Source organism: Sus scrofa, chromosome 12 (assembly GCF_054392235.1).
Source record: "Sus scrofa isolate SSC_HxYL_T2T_F1_AM1 chromosome 12, Sscrofa_HxYL_maternal_Yorkshire_Landrace_v2.0, whole genome shotgun sequence".
Lineage (NCBI taxonomy): Eukaryota > Metazoa > Chordata > Mammalia > Artiodactyla > Suidae > Sus > Sus scrofa.
This window is the reverse complement of record NC_139394.1, coordinates 16,086,022-16,102,904: the sequence shown is the minus strand read 5'-3', so window position 1 is coordinate 16,102,904 and position 16,883 is coordinate 16,086,022. Positions and strand designations below refer to the sequence as shown.

The window sequence follows — 16,883 nt, the reverse complement described above, 5'->3', positions numbered from 1 at the left end:
TTTCTCCTTTTACAACTGGGCTTAACGATGGTCTCAGCTAAGGGCTCCCTGACTCCCCACCTGCCCTGGCTGCTCGGTATCATTTAACCCCCAGAGAGTGGGTGCCGCCAGGGCCTCGGATGGCCCTGTGAACCTTGGACCCTTCGTTCGTGCTCTTCCTCACGTGGTCCATTGCCTTGTTTTTGTGCCTCTGTTCTGAATGCGCCTCTGCCACTGTCCTTCTTTCTAAGGATGTGTCCACAAACTTCCTTTACAGCTGCCACGACGTTGCCGCCTTGCGGAAGGTCCCTGGTCCTCCTCATGGGCTCCACTCATTCCTTTCCTCCTCACTCCTGAGCCTTCGCGGTGATTCTGCGCACTGAATCCCGCACTTGTTAAGGTTTTTGCTGTTTCTCTGTGGGTGGGTGGTGCTGTGTTTTTCTCCCTGGTGCTGAGAACACACGGGGGTTCTGAGGGAGGGACTGGCCGTGTGGCCCCTGTCCTCGGCAGTCTGTCCTGCAGAGCTTCGTCTCATGGACCCGCATTGACCTCCAATAAGTTCCTCGCTGCCTGCTGCTTTATTCCCCCATCTGTCCTGTGTCAGATCTTCAGGGTGGGGGGAATCAGGGATGGGCCAGACGGTGCTCAGGAAGCCCCCGAGGACTGAAATCCCCGGCAGGGGGCATGGTCCTTACATCACCCTTGGGAAGGGTTGGAACCCTTTCCCAGGATGACCGAAGCTCGGACTTGACACCGTGGCCCCCTCAGTGCCTCTTCCTTTCTCCCTCGGTGGCCCAAGGCTCTTCATGGGCCCATGACCCTGTTCCCATCTGGTCAAGGGCGGCTGGGGAAACTGGCTTAGAACACACCTCTTCCAGGACAAAATAGCTGTCAGAAAAGGTGCCCAACTTGAACAAAGATCCACGCGCTCTTCCTTCTGCATTTGAGCCAGCTCCAGATCTAGGTGACCGCTGGCTCAGTGGCCCCTCAACCGACCTATGGACCCATCTTTAAATGTTCCAGGTTCTGGTCAACCTGTCCTCAGCAGTTAGCCTCCGCTTTTTAGCCTTTCTCTTCTGACCTTGGTCTGGAACAGGCAGAGAGGAAGTTGCTTGTTTCTACTTATTTTCTGTTTTAATGGCTTCCTTCTCCCTTCCTCATAAGTCGGTGCCTCTTTGCATCTCTCTCAGGAGCCACGGCCTCTGGGAAGCCTTCCCAGCCTACCTACTGTTAGCTCCTCCACACAAAGGGAGGTGCAGCAGCCTCCTGTGAGCTGGCCATGGTTCTTTCCCAGCTCTCCCTTCGCCTGTAAGCCTCTCTGCTCATAGACACAACGATGCATAATGGCAAATCAATCAGCTAGAAAATGGCTTGGAACGATCAGGTTTGTCAAAGCATTCAGGGAAATCATTTACTTTTTATGACTCAATAAGACCCGGAGGCATGCAGATGGGGAAATATCCACTAATGTTTTCTGCAGATAATTTGAAAAGCCACTTCCAGCCGATTGTGTCCCTTCTCTGGTCTGTGGGAGGGAACCGTCACTTGGTGCCACCAGTCTCCCTGGCCGGCTCCCTTAGGCGTGCCCTTCACAGAGCCTGCGATGCGGACAAAAGGGCTGAGCTGCCCAATCAGTGCAGACGTTTCATAGACAACTCAGAGTGATGCCTTAGGTTCTAAGCCACAAGTGGGAGGGACTTGTTATCAGAAGAGTTCCTTCCATCCAGGGTGTTTGTGCCGCAAGGGTAGGAGGAGCTAGTTTTTGGAGCGTTGTTTATTGGCTGCTTCGGACCCGCCCCTCCCCTGACCCAATCGCATCGCCTTTTGCAGCACAGGAAGCGGAGGTGGGGGTGAGGGTGGGGAATGGGAGGGCGGAAGAAGCCGTGGATGGGAGCTGCGGGGAGCTCAGCCCACCTGTCCCACGTTTTCTTTCTTTTCTCCTGTCCCCTCCCCTCCAACCGCCTTCACTTTGTTAGCATTCCTTTGGGCCAAGAGATGTGAGACACATGGAAAGTCTCAACATAATCTGCTGAAGAAATGGACAGCCTGGCTGAACGTTCTAGCATGGCTTCAGGCAGTTCCTGGGACCTTCCCAGGTGCGAGGGTGATTGGCCTCTAGCCAGCCCATCAGAGCTCCTACTGCAGCCGCGGGAAGCTGGTAACGAGACTTGACCTATGGGAACCTATGGGAACCACCCAACATCTAAGGGGTGGAGGGATGTGGGATTTCAGTGCCGTCTTAGAGGCCCCCGGCAGATTCATGCTGCCCAACTCGGGTGCATTGAAGCCAATCAGGAAAACATACGTTAATCCAAGCCCTCCACAATCTTGAAGACCCCTGACATTGCGGACTGGGCACCTAATGGGCGTGCCCACCATCTGTGGTCAGATGCCCAGGGAGGTATCTGTCTCCTTCGTGGCTCAAGGCTCACTCCTCTTTTTCCTCCTCGGTCTTAAATGTTGGTTTCATGGAAGTGTTTCTCTGGTCCGGAGAGCGGGTCAGGCTTCTCTGCCGCTGTTCCCGCAGCTGCCCCCGCTCCCTCGCCCTGATCCCCTGGACACCAGGGTCATTGCCGGCTTTCCCATTAGGAGTCAGCAGCAGTGTTAGTCTTGGCATTGTGGTATCTCTCAGCACAGTATCTGACATGGGCATTCAACACGTGTTTTAACAGTTAATGCGTTAAAACTTTTATGTTAGGGGATTTTGCCACTTAAAAATTGATCCCTGGTCCCATCCCAGGCCTATTAAATCAGAATCTCTGAGGCCAGGCCGGGACATCTGTATTTTAATGGGGGTGGAGTGGGGTGGAAGACATGGCTAAATTTTAATTTCAATTATGGGAAGTTTTTGTGTGTTTGTAATTAAAAATTTTTTTTTTAATTTATTTTTTTCTTTTTAGGGCCGCACCTGCAGCATGTGGAAGTTCCAGGCTAGGGGTCGAATTGGAGCTGTAGCTGCCGGCCTATGCCACAGTTGCTGCAAGACCAGATGGAGCTGCATCTGCAACCTCCACCACAGCTAATGGCAATGCTGGATCCTTAACCCACTGAGCGAGGCCAAGAACTGAACCTGCATCCTTATGGATACTAGTTGGATTCTTAACCTGCTGAGCCACAATGGGAACGCCTGTGATTTTTAAAATTAAGTAAAAGCAAAAATAAATAAGTAAATCTAAATGGGAAAAATGCACAAGAAAAAAAGTGAGTGAGTTAGCTAGCTAGTTAGTTGTTGAGGTCAATTGTGAGCCAGACAGAACTGAAGCCAGTGCTAGGCTTCTTCTGGTTTTGACCCCTTCTTTGTATGTGTCTAGTTTTGGCATCAGCCGCTCCACTTCTCAAGAGGGGAACTCATTTGCTAAGGAGCGAACACCACTGAGGGCTGGCGAGGAGGGCCCAGAGGAGCCAAGCTTTGGGGGTTCTGGGGAAAGCCTGGACCTCAGAGCAGAGGTGTGGCCCTCAACTCCCCGACCAGGCTGAGGGGTCTCCCACCCAGGGACCAGCCGACACTGTATTTCCCAGTATCTTTGCGCTAAATCTTGGTTATTCCAGTCTTTGTCTGTGGAGAGTTTCTGAACTTGTCTGAGTCACACTTCCTGGGTGTCTCAAGTTTAACTGAGACTGTTAGCAAACAGACACTCTGAAATTCACTGCGGGCTGTCGGAACAGCCAGGACTGCTGTGAAATGTGAGCCCTCGACCGCTTTCCAGCAGCAGATAAGTATCCCACGGTGGTTCTTCGGACCTTTGTCTCCCACCAGGGTGGGTCTGTCGATCTGGTTTCTCCCTGTGATTATAATGAAGGGCAGTTTCAAAAGGCTCTGATGGGCTGTCAAGTTCTCACCGAAACTAATTTAAACTCTTCACTGCTTCTGTGTAGCGTAATTACTGTGCTGGATATATTTTCCATTTTCCCCTCCAGATCCGCTTTCCACCCTGCTCTCCGGCTGAGAGGCTGATCTCAGTGGATTGCCTTAACTAGGTCCCCTCGTCCTCTGGCTCCCCGTTGAGTTCAGCCAATGAGAGGCCCTGGCGGGAGTCCAGAGGGCGGGAGGAGAGAGCGGCTGGGCTAATTATTCCCCTGTTCCCTCTCTGCTGGGCAGTGGTGTGGCCTTGGCAGCTTTCCCCTACTGAAGGTCACAGGCCAGTGGTCACCCTCTTCTATAGCTACAGCCCTCTTTGTGTGTGTGTGTGTGTGTGTGTATTATTCAGTGAATTTTATTACATTTATAGTTGTACAACGATCATCACAACCCAATTTTATAGCGTTTCTATCCCAACCCCCAGCACATCCCCTGAACCCCCAACCTGTCTCATTTGGAAGCTGTAAGTTTTTCAAAGTCTGTGAGCCAGTATCTGTTCTGCAAAGAAGTGCATTGTGTCTTTTTTTAGATTCCACATGTAAGTGATAGCATTTGATGTTGGTGTCTCACTGTCTGACTGACTTCACTTAGCGTGATAATTTCTAGGTCCATCCATGTTGCTGCAAATGCCATTATTTCTTTCCTTTTAATGGCTGAGTAATATTCCATTGTGTATATGTACCACATCTTCTTGATCCACTCCTCTGCTGATGGACATTTAAGTTGTTTCCATGTCTTGGCTACTCTTTAGAGAGCTGCAATGAACATAGGTTTATGTGTATCTTTTCGAGTCATGATTTTCTCTTGATAGATGCCCAGAAGTGGGGCTATAGCCCTCTTGATGCTGGTAACTGCCCTTCCCCTTGTCACTCCAGGCCTCAAAGTGGTCAGTTACGGGTTCCAGGATGCTTAGTCATCTGGACTGGTTCCTTGGTGGTTTTCTGCTGTGCCCACATTTTGGCACTTCATTCAGTTCTCATCACTCACCCCTTCTGTGCGTGCTGCCATCTCTTTCCTGCCTGGACCTGGCTGGCACAATTATTTATATTCACAGTTCTTTTTACAGTGTGCTCATAGCCCATTCTCTTTGCTGGTAGGATGCGTTGAGGCCAAGGGTATGACCCCTGTGTGAGCCAGTCAGCTGTGCTTGGCGATGGATTTTAGCATGGCCCTGGTACGCTTCGCTTTCTCCCTTGCGTCTGAGAGGTTGGGCATCTCTGGGGCTGTATATGGCAATTCGCATTTACTGAGGGTCTTCTCTGCTCAGGCACTGCCTTAGATGATGGACTCGGGTCTTTTCCTACATCCAGTTCTGCAAGGTAGGAATGATCACCTCCCACTTCCTGCAGATGAGAGAACTGAGATCCAGAGCAGTTGTGTAGTTTCCACAAGGTCACACGCCACTTTGGCGATAGGAAGAGGATTTAAGTTCACATGTTGGTCAAGGCTGGTGTGGTTTTCTTTTGGTGAGGTGGGCTGCTTCAGGCTATGAGTGTGCCAAGGTTTTAGTACAGCTGGAAACATTTGCCATTAGCAAGTCAATTCTACAAGTACCACTGGTAAGTTAAAAGTATACAGTGGCAGCAGCAGCTTTGCAGGGGCGGGGGGGTAGGGGGGGAAGGTGGAAATGCTTGTCTGGTAAAGACCCCCATTGGCTTTCCCCTGGGCTGTATAGAGGTTGTGATGCCTGCGGGCCATTAGCATGGGATTTGGTAACCGGCCTGGACTTGTCTGTCCTCGGGAAGTCCCGCAGGCTCCACTGCCAGTCTTTGAAAGGACCGTGTAGAACCTGCCTGCATCTGGCTGGCACCTTGACCTCAGGCGCTCAGAGGGCCTGCTTCCTTTCAATTGTTCGCATTTCTCATCTCAGATCTCAGGGCCTGGGGATTATGACTGAGTGATTTGAGTCCCTCAGGCCTCAAAATACTGAATTGTTTTCTCAGGAAATTCGCTTTTTTCTTCTTTTTGCTCCCCCTCCCTCCCCTCAACTTCCTGATGCCCAGTCTCTTCGAGGCTGGGGTGGCTAGTACATCACATGGAATGGGTGCACTCTTCAAATCGCCACTCTTCTCTCCATATATCTATTTCTGTCCAGCAGCCTTAGAATTTTTATAAGGTAGCTACAGGATTTAACCAGACTCATGGGCATGATTTTGACTCGCTGTGGTTTTTGCAAAAAAAATGGTCTGGCTGCAGGTGAATGATCTGAAAGCCAAAGTGACTCCTCTGAAGAGTGACATTTTAGTTGCTAACAATGATTTTATAATTTTTAAATTATGTGCTTTATAGTCATGGTTATTAATCATTTTTTTCTAATTGCCTTATGAGGGAGGTCAGTCCTGAATTATAATGGTAATGATGGGCTATTTTCATTTGATAAATATTTATTGATGGTCCTTTCCTGCTTATTATGTGCAAGGCACCTTCTAGATCAGCACCACCGCAGAGATTACGGGGTGAGCCGTCAATGCAAAAGCCTATATGGAATGCGAAAATTTCTAGGAGCCACATAAAAGAAGTAAAAGAAACTGGTGAAATTAATTTTAATAGTATATTTTATTTGACGTGATATGTTTTAAATATTATCATTTCAACATAGAATTATGTAAATTAATATAAATTAATACATTTTATATAATTATTATAAAATTATTTGATATTTTACCTTTTTTTTAGTGAGTCTTTGCTTTCTATTTTTTTTTTTTTTTGCTTTTTAGGGGTGCACCCTTGGCACATGGAAGTTCCCAGGCTAGGGGTTGAGTCAGAGCTACACTGCCAGCCTGTACCACAACCATAGCAATTCAGGATCCAAGCCACATCTGTGACCCACACCACAGCTCACTAACAATGTTGGATGCCCGACCCACTGAGCGAGGCCAGGGATTGAACCCACATGCTCAAGTATGCTAGTTGGATTTGTTTCCACTGTGCTACAATGGGGACTCCTAGCGAGCCTTGGAGATGCAGCCTGTAACCCTTAAACAGAACATCCTGACCGGAAGTAACCCTTGTTCATTAGCTACACGTGGCTTGTGGCTTCCATGTTGGGCAGTGCCATTCTAAATAAAAGACTGTCGAAGAATTTGGACAATGAACTATAATCCTGGGCCCAAAGCACTTTCCTACCTAAGGTTAACTAACTCTTTCACAGTATTAGACCGCAATCCCAGGCCCCCAGGAGAGTTAATTCATGAGGTGGTTAAAAAGCACACAGGAGGCGCTTAGTATGTGTTTTTTAACCTTGAGCAAAGCAGTTCCTTATTACCCCAGAGTTACTTGATTTTTAAATTGAGGACCATTTTGTCCAAGGTTCTGATTTTTTTTTTTCCCTTGTTGCTACTAAACTTAAATTATTTGAGCAAACGTGGGCCTGGAGCTTGCCAGACTGTTCCTATCTCTGTGTGTCCAAGTCAGCTACTCCAGCTTCCTACTCTGTCTCTGGCAGCAGTGGGACCTCAACCTGGGGCAACCAAGTCTTCCAACCTTTGAGTAACCGACCTTCTCAGAGACGTGAGCTAAATTAGGACACTTGTAGACTCACCTCCTGCACAGGGCTTCTGCGTCCCTTATATCAGGGAAAGAGCTTCTTCCTGCCTTGACCCTCTACTCAAGTTTAGCCAGCAGAGCCAGAGTGGCTGTGGGGGGCTCTTACCCGGGACTGCTGGTGCTTCTGGTAGAACTCGGTCACGTTAAAATCACCCAGGTCGACCAGCAGGCCTTGCTTACACATCTCACAGGTCTTCACAGCGCCAAGATCTGCTCCTTAAACAGAAAAATTTTGTTACATATAACCCTGGGTCTTTTGGTATTGACATTCTGAGGGCAAGTTTATGTGTGTTAGGAATTCTGAGCTTCGGTGACTTTTTTTTTGCTTGTTTGTTTTCTTGAACTCCTTATATCCAATAGTCACAGTTTAGCCCTTTTTTTTACAATAGCCTTGCTCATGGCATCTGATCGGTGACCTTCTTTTTAAAGTCAGCTGTCTTCTGTACAAAATGACCTTGAATCTGAGATCTAAAAATTTTCCTTTGCCATCATTGTCATTATTATGCAAGTTTCCTATAAGTGAAATTCCTATGACTTTTCATTAACACTCTCACTTTCTGTTTAAATATATTGATTCATAAAATTGGAATCACTGTGTGGAGGCTGAGAGTCTGTAACACAAGTGTTTGGCAGAAGAGTGACTATTGGGTCTACGGTACTGTTTTTTTTTTTTTTCTGGTGTACCTTACACAGGTCCAAGCAAATACATTAGTAAGGACCAAACTAGGATGGCAGGAGCTATCTTCCATCTATGGCTTAAAAATCTGACTTCCCACCTGAAAAAGTGAGGGACCCTGGGACCATGTGTAGGCACTAGTACAGCACCTGAACTAGAGCTCAGCCTCGTTTGGGAAAAGAAACAGGAGAAAGCTTCCTCTGTTGGTGGTGTGTGTGTGTGTATGTGTTTACATGTCTAGATCAGCCTTTTTTTTCCTTCTGCTTATCCTATTCCCTGGTACAAAAGTGGAAGATGCAGATCTTTGGCCCTTGTGTCTCAGCAAACGTGATGTCCTGTATCTTCTCCCCTTGGTGCTGCCTTTTGGCAAATGGTGTGCTGGTGTTTGTTTCATGCATTAACAAACAGAACTAATCGGTTATGTGATTTGGTAAAGGTAGGATCTTTGCAATTTTATACCCCAGTTCTACTTTTCCCCACGGGGGATACCAAGAAGTAGAAAATCGTAGAGAATTACACAGGACAAGGATGAACAGTAATCGTTCATCTGAATTTGGTTTTTAAAGCATCATTCTGTCATACTTTAGTCTAGGGACTATCCTCTAATCTAATCCCGTGGAACACACCCAGGCCAGCTTGGGCATTTACAAACATTTAGCAGGACTTTCATCACACATCTCATGAGTAATCTTTTCTGTGCTCAATGTTTAATTGGCCCAAATGTCTAGTGCTTTATCTAGGGATAAAGCATCGCACGGCCAAGTCATTAGCGGCGGAGATGCACTTGTTCTTGGCTTTCAGAAGGGCCACGTGCTCTGCTTACGAGGTGCATTTGAGCAACTCAGGCAGCGGTCATGCCTACATTCTTGTGCAGAGGTGGAGAAAGGGCCACGGCCACACCCCATGGGGACAGCGTCAATTTCCAGGGTTGTCTGGCATAATGATAACCAAGAAGGGAAGCATGGAGGCGGAAGGGAACAGCGTCTGGTTCTGGGGTTAAAAGTTTTCAGAGAGGGGAATCTGAGAGACACAGCAGGTCTTTTTGGAGAGAATTGTTCTTTGCACTGGTGTTCTGTGTTTTGTTTTGTTTTGTTTGTTCAAGTTGCTCAAAACCATGTTTTAAAGAAACCTCCTGTTCTCTGCCAAGAAGACTACAGCCGACCTACTGACCGTGGTATATTTAGGTTATAATGTCCCTGGGGAGTTGAGAATGGGCTTCACACCCAGTTACAAGATCTGTTAAAGACACAGCTGACAAAATGAGTGCAATGGGAATCTCTTTATCTAATATGGTTCTAGAAAAATTAGATCAGTGCTCTTTTCCTAGTTCTGCTGCAAAAAAGCAGCTTGGCTCAGTTTTTATGGGACACCCCCCCACACACACACTTCCCTCTCCCACCAGTAAAAGGAAGCAAGACGGGTGTTGCTGGGTGTCCACGAGCTGGCGTGGCTACTGTGTGCTTGCGAGGCCCCACCACTGACTCATTTCTAGTTTCCTTCCGGCCGGGAGGCAATCTTAGCATCTCTGCATGGGCCTCCAGCAGGGTTAGAATTGCATAGCAGATTCCAAGATTCTCCTCCTGCAATTTGGAAAAAAAAAAAAAAAAAATCCATTTCCCTCCCATAACTTGCAGACAGTGTTTCGCCTTGCTCCGGTCCGTCGTGAGCCTGGGTTGGGCGGCCACGCGTCCCCCGAGCAAGCTGTCGTCAAGGCCCCGAGTCCCCGGCTGCGGCGCCTCCTGGTAATGATAGGCCGCCGCACGCGTGCCACTCCGCCCTGCCCGCCTACCTGATGTTATTTTCACTTTCAGCCATTTTTTCAGGCACTCTTGATGGACGAACTGCAGGCTTCCCACACAGCCGCAGGGCGCCAGCAGGGGGTTGGTGGGGGAGCCCCCGGCCATCTGACAGATGCGGCACAAGTCTCCCTCCTCCTCGGAGTCCTCCTCCAGGAGACTAAACGGAAAACAAGCCCTCGTCACCAGGTTGGCAGAGTCCACATGTTGGCAGATTCTACAAATACCGCTTCCGGGAGCGTAAGTGGGTGGGGGGTGCGGTGGGGGGCGGGGGTGGCCGAGGAGGCAGTCCCCGCCCCCCACGCCCAATGGGGGCTCGCCCGCCGCTCCCGCTGAGCCTGCTGAAGGTTCTGCCCAGTGTGATCGCTGATGATAGGGTTCTTTTTTTTTAAGGCAAGAAATAGATTTATTAAGATAGGACACTCGTGAGGGATGCAAGCGGGCAGGCGAGGAGGCTCTACCACCATAGGATTCTTAAACCGGGCTCCTCTACAGTGGTTGATCCGTGCGAGTAACCCGAGCCCGCACTCCTGTCCCACATCTAGAGGCTGTGAAAGGGCTCTGTGGAGGGAAACTGAGGCCTCCTCCTGCCATGGCCACGGTGACGAGGTTGTCGCTGTGGTGTGTGGGCTCTGTGGGCAGTGGGCTGGGGTTGCAGGCTTCACCTCTAAAACTTGTGAGTTTGGTGACTTTGGGCAATTACTTAAGCTTCCCAGGTCTCTCTGTCCTCACAGGTCAAAGCCATGGGGATGATCTTACTACTGCTGCACACCCCACAGGGTTCAGGGCAGCCTGGAGGTGAGGATGAGAGGGAGTTTGTTCTGCAAATGATCAAGTGCATCTAGAGCTTAGTCAAGTATTGGCACTGGAGACCCCTTAGCAGATGTTGGTTGGGACGAATGATGAGCTGGTGAACCTGGACCTGAGCTCACCAGTAACTCAACCCTGTCAATAAATTATGCCCACATTCTGGAATATACGCTGCTGGAATGTGATGAAGATGGAATTAACAAAAATATAATCAAACACATTTGTATTTATTTTTTATTTTATTTTTATTAAAAAAAATTTTTTTTGTCTTTTTAGGGCCACACCTGAAGCCACATATGGAAGTCCCCAGGCTAAGGGTCAGATGGGAGCTGTGGTTGCCCACCTATACCACAGCCACAGCAACACCAGATCCGAGTTGCGTCTATACCGAAGCTCACAGGAACGCCGTATCTAAGGGATCAAATCCGCGTCCTCATGGATACTAGTCAGATTCCTTACTACGAAGCCATGATGGGAACTCCTGTATTTGTGTTTATTAAATGGTGAGACAAGAATAGCTCGTGGATGTTCCTGTAGGGAGGCTTGGAGAAGCCTAAGGCTAATTTTTTTGTTGTTTAGAATCCTCGTGTGACTGGGGACTCTCTGGTCAAGGCAAAGAAACTGGCTGGAGACTAAACTTGAAGGAGAGGAAGAGACGGACACTGCTCAGTTTCTTAAGAGAATCTTCTTCTCCAAGAAAGGGAAGTTCAATGAAAAGGAACAGAATTATACTTTCTCATTATGGGCACAAACCAAAGAAGAGCTCTGCTATGTTTATCAAAGAAAGACAGTATCTCCAAGACGTCAGCTCTCTCCCTAAAAATCTGTGGATTCAGTGCAGTTCCAGTGAAAATCCCAACAATGTGATTCTTAAATGTATATAGTTCAGGACCCTTAAGGAACAGAGTAGGGAGAGAGACTTTGCACCACTAGTTATCAAATTTAAAAAGCTGTAGTCACTGAGATGTGGTACCAGATTAGGGAAAAACAAAAATGACCAATAGGACAAAATAGAGAGCCCTGAACAGATTTACACACTTCTTATTTTTGCATTTTTTTTTTTTTTTTTTTTTTTTTTTTTTTTAGGGCCACACCCGAAGCAGATGGAAGTTCCCAGGCTAGGGGTTGAATCAGAGCTGTAGCTGCCGGCCTACACCACAACCACAGCAATTCAGGATCCGAGCTCCAGTCTGCAGCCTACGCCACAGCTCATGGCAACACTGGATCCTTAACCCACTGAGTGAGGCCAGGGATCGAACCCGCGTCCTCATGGATACTAGTTGGGTTTGTTAACTGCTGAGACATGAAGGGAACTGCATACACTTGGGCCTTATGACAGAGCAGGCTCTGCAGTTCAGCGGGGAGAGATCCTGGGACAACTGGGTGATCACAAGGCCCATTTCACATCATATATAAACATCGCTTCACACTCAGGTCCAAAAGTCATTTCATGTTCAGTCCTAAGCCTACAAATTAAAACTGCAGAGATTTGGGACGAAACTAGAAAGAATGTCATAATGACCCCAGGTGAGCAAAGCAGTTCTTAATCAAGACAAGATGTGAATCACAAATCACAATCCATAAAGAAGATGGATACACTTGACTACATTAAAATTAAGAATTTATTTTCATTAAAATTAAGAATTTATTTTCATTAAAAAAGCAGCAAGAGGAATTCCCTTGTGGTAGAGCAGGTTTAGGATCCGGTGCTGTCACTGCAGTGGCTTGGGTGAACATCCACATGCCACAGGCAAAAAAAAAAAAAAAAAAAAAAAGGCAAGAAGAAAGCAAACTATTAACTGGGAAAGGCTATTTTCCAATATTTCCCATAAATGTCAAAGGATCAGATTAGTAGCCAGAACATGTAAAGGGTTTTTAAAATAAAGGAAAAATATTCTAAAAGACAAATGGGCAGGAGACAGAGATAAGCATTTTATAGAAGAGGAAAGACAAAAGTTCATTTAAAAAACCAGCAAAATACCTAACCTCATTACTAGTTGTGAAAATATAAGTTAGGGAGTTTCCATCGTGGCTCCGTGGAAACAAATCTGACTAGTATCCATGAAGACGCAGGGTTGACCCCTCGCTCAGTGGGTTAAGGATCTGGCATTGCCATGAGCTGTGGTGTAGGTCGCAGACATGACTTGGATCTTGCATTGCTGTGTGTGGCATTCGCCTGCAGCTACAGCTCCAATTGGACCCCTACCCTCCACAGGCTGAGGGTTTGGCCCTAAAAAAAAAAAGACAGAAAATGTAAAATAAAGCCACAATATCATTTTACTCCCATCCAACTGGCAAAAATTCGAAAGGCCAGTCAATACAGGTGCTGACAGGTACGTCCGCCAGTATACTCTGCTGGTGAGTCCTTTGGCATTACTTGAATGGCGGAAGCCCTGCCACCCACCAGGCTGGCAGGTCACTCCTGCATAAATATGCTAAAGAGCTCCTCCCATGTGCACCAGGAGATGTTTGCAAGAGTGCCGGTGCAGCACTGTGTGCAGTCAAGGACCCAAATGTCCATTGGCAGGAGAAGGGCTAACTTATGGTAGATTCATATAATGGAATCGTCCATAGTGGTGGAAGCAAATGAATGAAAGCCAACAAGTACCAACCAGGAGGCATCTGGCTAACAGAGTAAGGGGAGAGAGCCAGTCACAGAAGAACAGATATTCCATTTCTACAGAGTTCAAAAATAACAGGAAACATTTCTATGGGATTCAAAAATATACACAGTATGTTATTTAGGAGCGCACATACTCATGTGGTAAAACCATCAAGCAAACATCTTCCAACAATAATAAAGTAAAAAGCAAAGGAATGATAATTGCCATGTAAGAAGGGTTTCCAGCGGGGCGGGGGCGCTAGGAGGTTGGAAGGGAGGAGCCAAAGGAGAGATGAGGTGTCATGGTGGGTGTCCTCTTTGCTGGATGGTGGCACAGGGATGTCCACGTTGTGTTCTGTTTCTAAGTCTCTAGAGTGTATGTTATTGTATGTATTTAACTAATGAAAGGAAAATTTTGAAGAGTGTAAGTGGCATTGAGAAATGGGCTTGAAATCTTAAAAATAAGGTATATTATAAGATAGGAAGCAATGTTTACTAAAAATTGCGTTTATAGGCAAAGTTAAAAGATGGAAAACAAAGTTTAACAGTGCTTATCCCTGGATTACAGTGTTACTGGTGATTTTTCTTTTAAGTTTATTTTATTTTAGTCTTTTTAGGGCCACACCCATGGCATATGGAAATTCCCAGGCTAAGGGTTGAATCTGAGCTGCAGCTGCCAGCCTACGCCACAGCCACAGTCATGCCAGATCCGAGCCATGTCTGTGACCTACGCTACAGCTCACAGCAATGCTGGGTCCTTAACCCACTGATCAAGGCCAGGGATGGAACCTGCATACTCATGGGTACTAGTCAGGTTCATTACTGCTGAGCCATTACAGGGACTCCCTAAGTTTATATTTTTAATGATTCCTAAAATGAATATTTTTGAAATAAGAAAAGCATAAGGTTTATTGTATTTGGAAAAAAGAGTGCCTGATAAAGTACACAAATAGTAGCTGTTTAATGCCTTACTTACTATACCTAGAAGTGGGTGCATTTTCGAAAGAAATCATTGTTAGCCCAAAGGCATTTCTTCGGGGTGGTGGAAGTCCAGACCCCTGACAAGTGGGTTTGAAGCTGTAATTTTGAGTGGGTGCCGATGGATGGGTGTGAGACCTTTTGGCTCTTTATCTTGGGTTGGTCTTTTGGTAGTTTGATAAGGAAAAAAACAAAGCAAAACAAAACAAAACGAAACATGCTGCTAACCAGGAAGTTACTTCATTCCTGAAGTCAGGTAATAGATATAGAAGTGGGTTCCAAGTCCTATCTTTTCCTCCTTTTTGCATTCTAATTCACTGCCATGGAATTTTCCCACTGGCAAATGAATATCAGTAGGATAACTAACAGCCCAGGGCGCCATTCTAACACGAACAAAAGAGGGCTGGCATTCAATGAGTCACTTTCCAGATCCTCGAGCCATCATCAGGGCAAGGTCACACCTATCCTAAGGGAAGTGGTCGGATCCTGACTTGATGTTTAATGATGGTTTTAAAAAGCAACCCATTCCATCGTTGTGAAATATTCCCACATCATCTCCCAGGAAAGGAACAGTTCAAAAAAAGATCTTTTTTTTTTTCCCCCTCTCTTTCTCTTGTATGAGAAAAGAGCACAGAAAGTGGAAGCCGTGGTCACCCTTCAGAGAACTGAGGTAACTATGGTAACGGTTTGGGACCAGCCTCTTGGTTTGGAAGATTCAAATTCTAGACCTGTTGGGTGGGTTTGCACAGAGTCTCACGAGGGAGAGCTGGTGGACTTCAAGGGCTCAGTGGCTTGTCCTCTGGGGCTAAAGCAACATTTTCCTAAAAAAAAGTCTCGGTTTCTCATTGCTGGGGAGAGGAGCAAGCCCTGGGTAGCAGTCAGAAGCCCTTCAATCGGGCAGACTCACCTTTGTTAAAGGCAACGTATTCAAGGAAAAAATACCTTGGGGGATACTAAAGAAATTGGACCGGAACACGGAACTTTTCTTTGTAGACGCATATATTTTAAAAGCAACAAAATACACAATTTTCTTGAAATAAGCAGTCATTGGAATGTCAAGAAAGGGCCTATCGGTGAGTTAAAATTCCTACGACTCTCTAAGGAAAGCCCTGCTTAGTTTGGCATTAGAGAAATGGAGTTTAAAAACATACATGCATATAGATATAATTATGAAATTTCCTCACCTTTCTTGTAATTTCTTGAGTTTCTCAGGGTCTGCCTTTATCTTAGTGGCTTCTTTTGCATCTCCGAAGCCAGAGCCCTCCCTTCTGCTCCTGTTGTCATTTTGGTTTGGGGAGTCAGACACTGCAAAGGAAGTGAAAGGTGTATTTTCTTGCAGGGACCCAGGCACATGCAAGTGGCCTCGTAAGTTCTCTCTAGGCTGAGAGGAGCTGGAAGCCTCCACCAAGGATAAGCTGCTTTGAGGATCTCGTAAGGGATCTTGTGTACATAATGGAGCCTCCTGGGATTGGTTCATTAAGGTAATATCTTCTGCTCCCCTGATGTCAAATTCATGTGCACTGTTTACTAGAAAATAACTGTGGTTTTCAGCACTGGCAAATAGATTCCCATTTCTAATGGGGGACAGTGGTCGGCGAACGTTAAACCTGGAGTGTCCTTCCAAGTCTGGACTGGGAACTAAGGTAGGTGACATTGACGGGTCTACTGGAGTATCATCTCTCAGAGCAGAATGCATGTATGATCCAGGAGTGGTATAGGAGGAGTTCACTGATGCTCTTGGAGCTATTGGTCTACCAGCAAGAAAACAGTCAAGAGAATTACTAGATTCATTTAAATAGGCTTGCCAATCTCTCTCATAATCATGGGTACCAAGTCTATCTTCTGAAGATGTACCATCACTAAATACGTTTTCAGCCTTGAGGTCATCATCCAGACTGGGCTGGGATTTGGCATCACATGAGTGGAAGGTCTTTTTCTCATATTCCCCATCACTGCTGTCTTTCTCTTTAGCAGACCCCTCGTTGGGCTGCCCAGGGTCTTGGAAAATCCTTTGCTTGTTGGAAGGCTGCTCTGTCACTGGCTCCATGCTGTTGCTTATTCTTGATGAGTCATGACTGCACTCACTTCTTCTTATGGAATTAACTCTGTGACTTGCAAGACTGTCTTTGAAATTTTTATTTTTGGACTGGGTGGCCGAGGTCCCAAGAAATCTACTTCTCTTATGAATGGAAGGAGAACGGGGCAGGTGCATACCGGCCAACAGAAGTTCTTCCTCTACTTGGGTTTCCTCTTCGGTATCATCATTTTCTCCTCCAGGGTTTAAGGCTAAAATGGAATAAAAATCTTCATCTCTGAACTGAAACGCCATTCTCCTCGTCCCTCCCAAGGCAGTGGTCATGGGTGGTGGCCCCAGGGACTCGCTCAGCACTGGGGGACCACGTGCTCCTTGGAAGGTCTGGGGTGGGGCTGGATGTGGCTCATTCTGGGAAAGAGCACTCAGGTCTCCTTTCCTGGCTCTCTCGGGGGTGTTCTTGGTCACCGTCATTAGTTGCAGGGATGGAACTAAGTTTCTTCTCTCTCGAGGTGGCCTCTTGAGCTTGGTGTCACTTGCCCACATTAGGCCTTCTTGTTGAGCTACTGGATCTGCATTGAGAAGAGACAAGATGGTCATTTTAC

The 16,883-nt window shown here is 46.8% G+C and overlaps 2 protein-coding genes and 1 long non-coding RNA gene across 12 annotated transcripts in view; 1 reads left to right on the top strand and 2 right to left on the bottom strand.

Moving 5' to 3' along the window:
• The window catches only part of LOC146398066 (uncharacterized), a 1,038,644-nt gene that overhangs the window by 566,670 nt on the left and 455,091 nt on the right, over positions 1-16,883 (bottom strand). The gene's annotated exons all lie outside the window — the stretch shown is intronic.
• The window catches only part of LOC110256164 (uncharacterized), a 132,595-nt gene that overhangs the window by 8,563 nt on the left and 107,149 nt on the right, over positions 1-16,883 (top strand). For 2 of the 3 annotated variants that reach the window (XR_014820996.1, XR_014820993.1), the window contains exon 2: positions 15,586-15,727. The gene's annotated coding sequence lies outside the window, so the exon portion shown is untranslated. Of the gene's footprint in view, positions 1-9,871; positions 10,046-15,585; positions 15,728-16,883 lie in introns of those variants that run through there. The other variant, XR_014820995.1, reaches the window with a different exon arrangement.
• MARCHF10 (membrane associated ring-CH-type finger 10) overlaps positions 1-16,883 on the bottom strand; it is an 83,416-nt gene that overhangs the window by 11,019 nt on the left and 55,514 nt on the right. For 7 of the 8 annotated variants that reach the window (XM_005653890.4, XM_084984111.1, XM_084984115.1 and 4 more), the window contains exons 6-8: positions 15,431-16,850; positions 9,850-10,016; positions 7,491-7,600 (exon numbers count right to left, since the gene is read on the bottom strand). In XM_005653890.4, coding sequence (XP_005653947.2) covers positions 7,491-7,600; positions 9,850-10,016; positions 15,431-16,850 — 1,697 coding nt within the window. The remainder of the gene's footprint in view (positions 1-7,490; positions 7,601-9,849; positions 10,017-15,430; positions 16,851-16,883) is intronic. The other variant, XM_084984117.1, reaches the window with a different exon arrangement.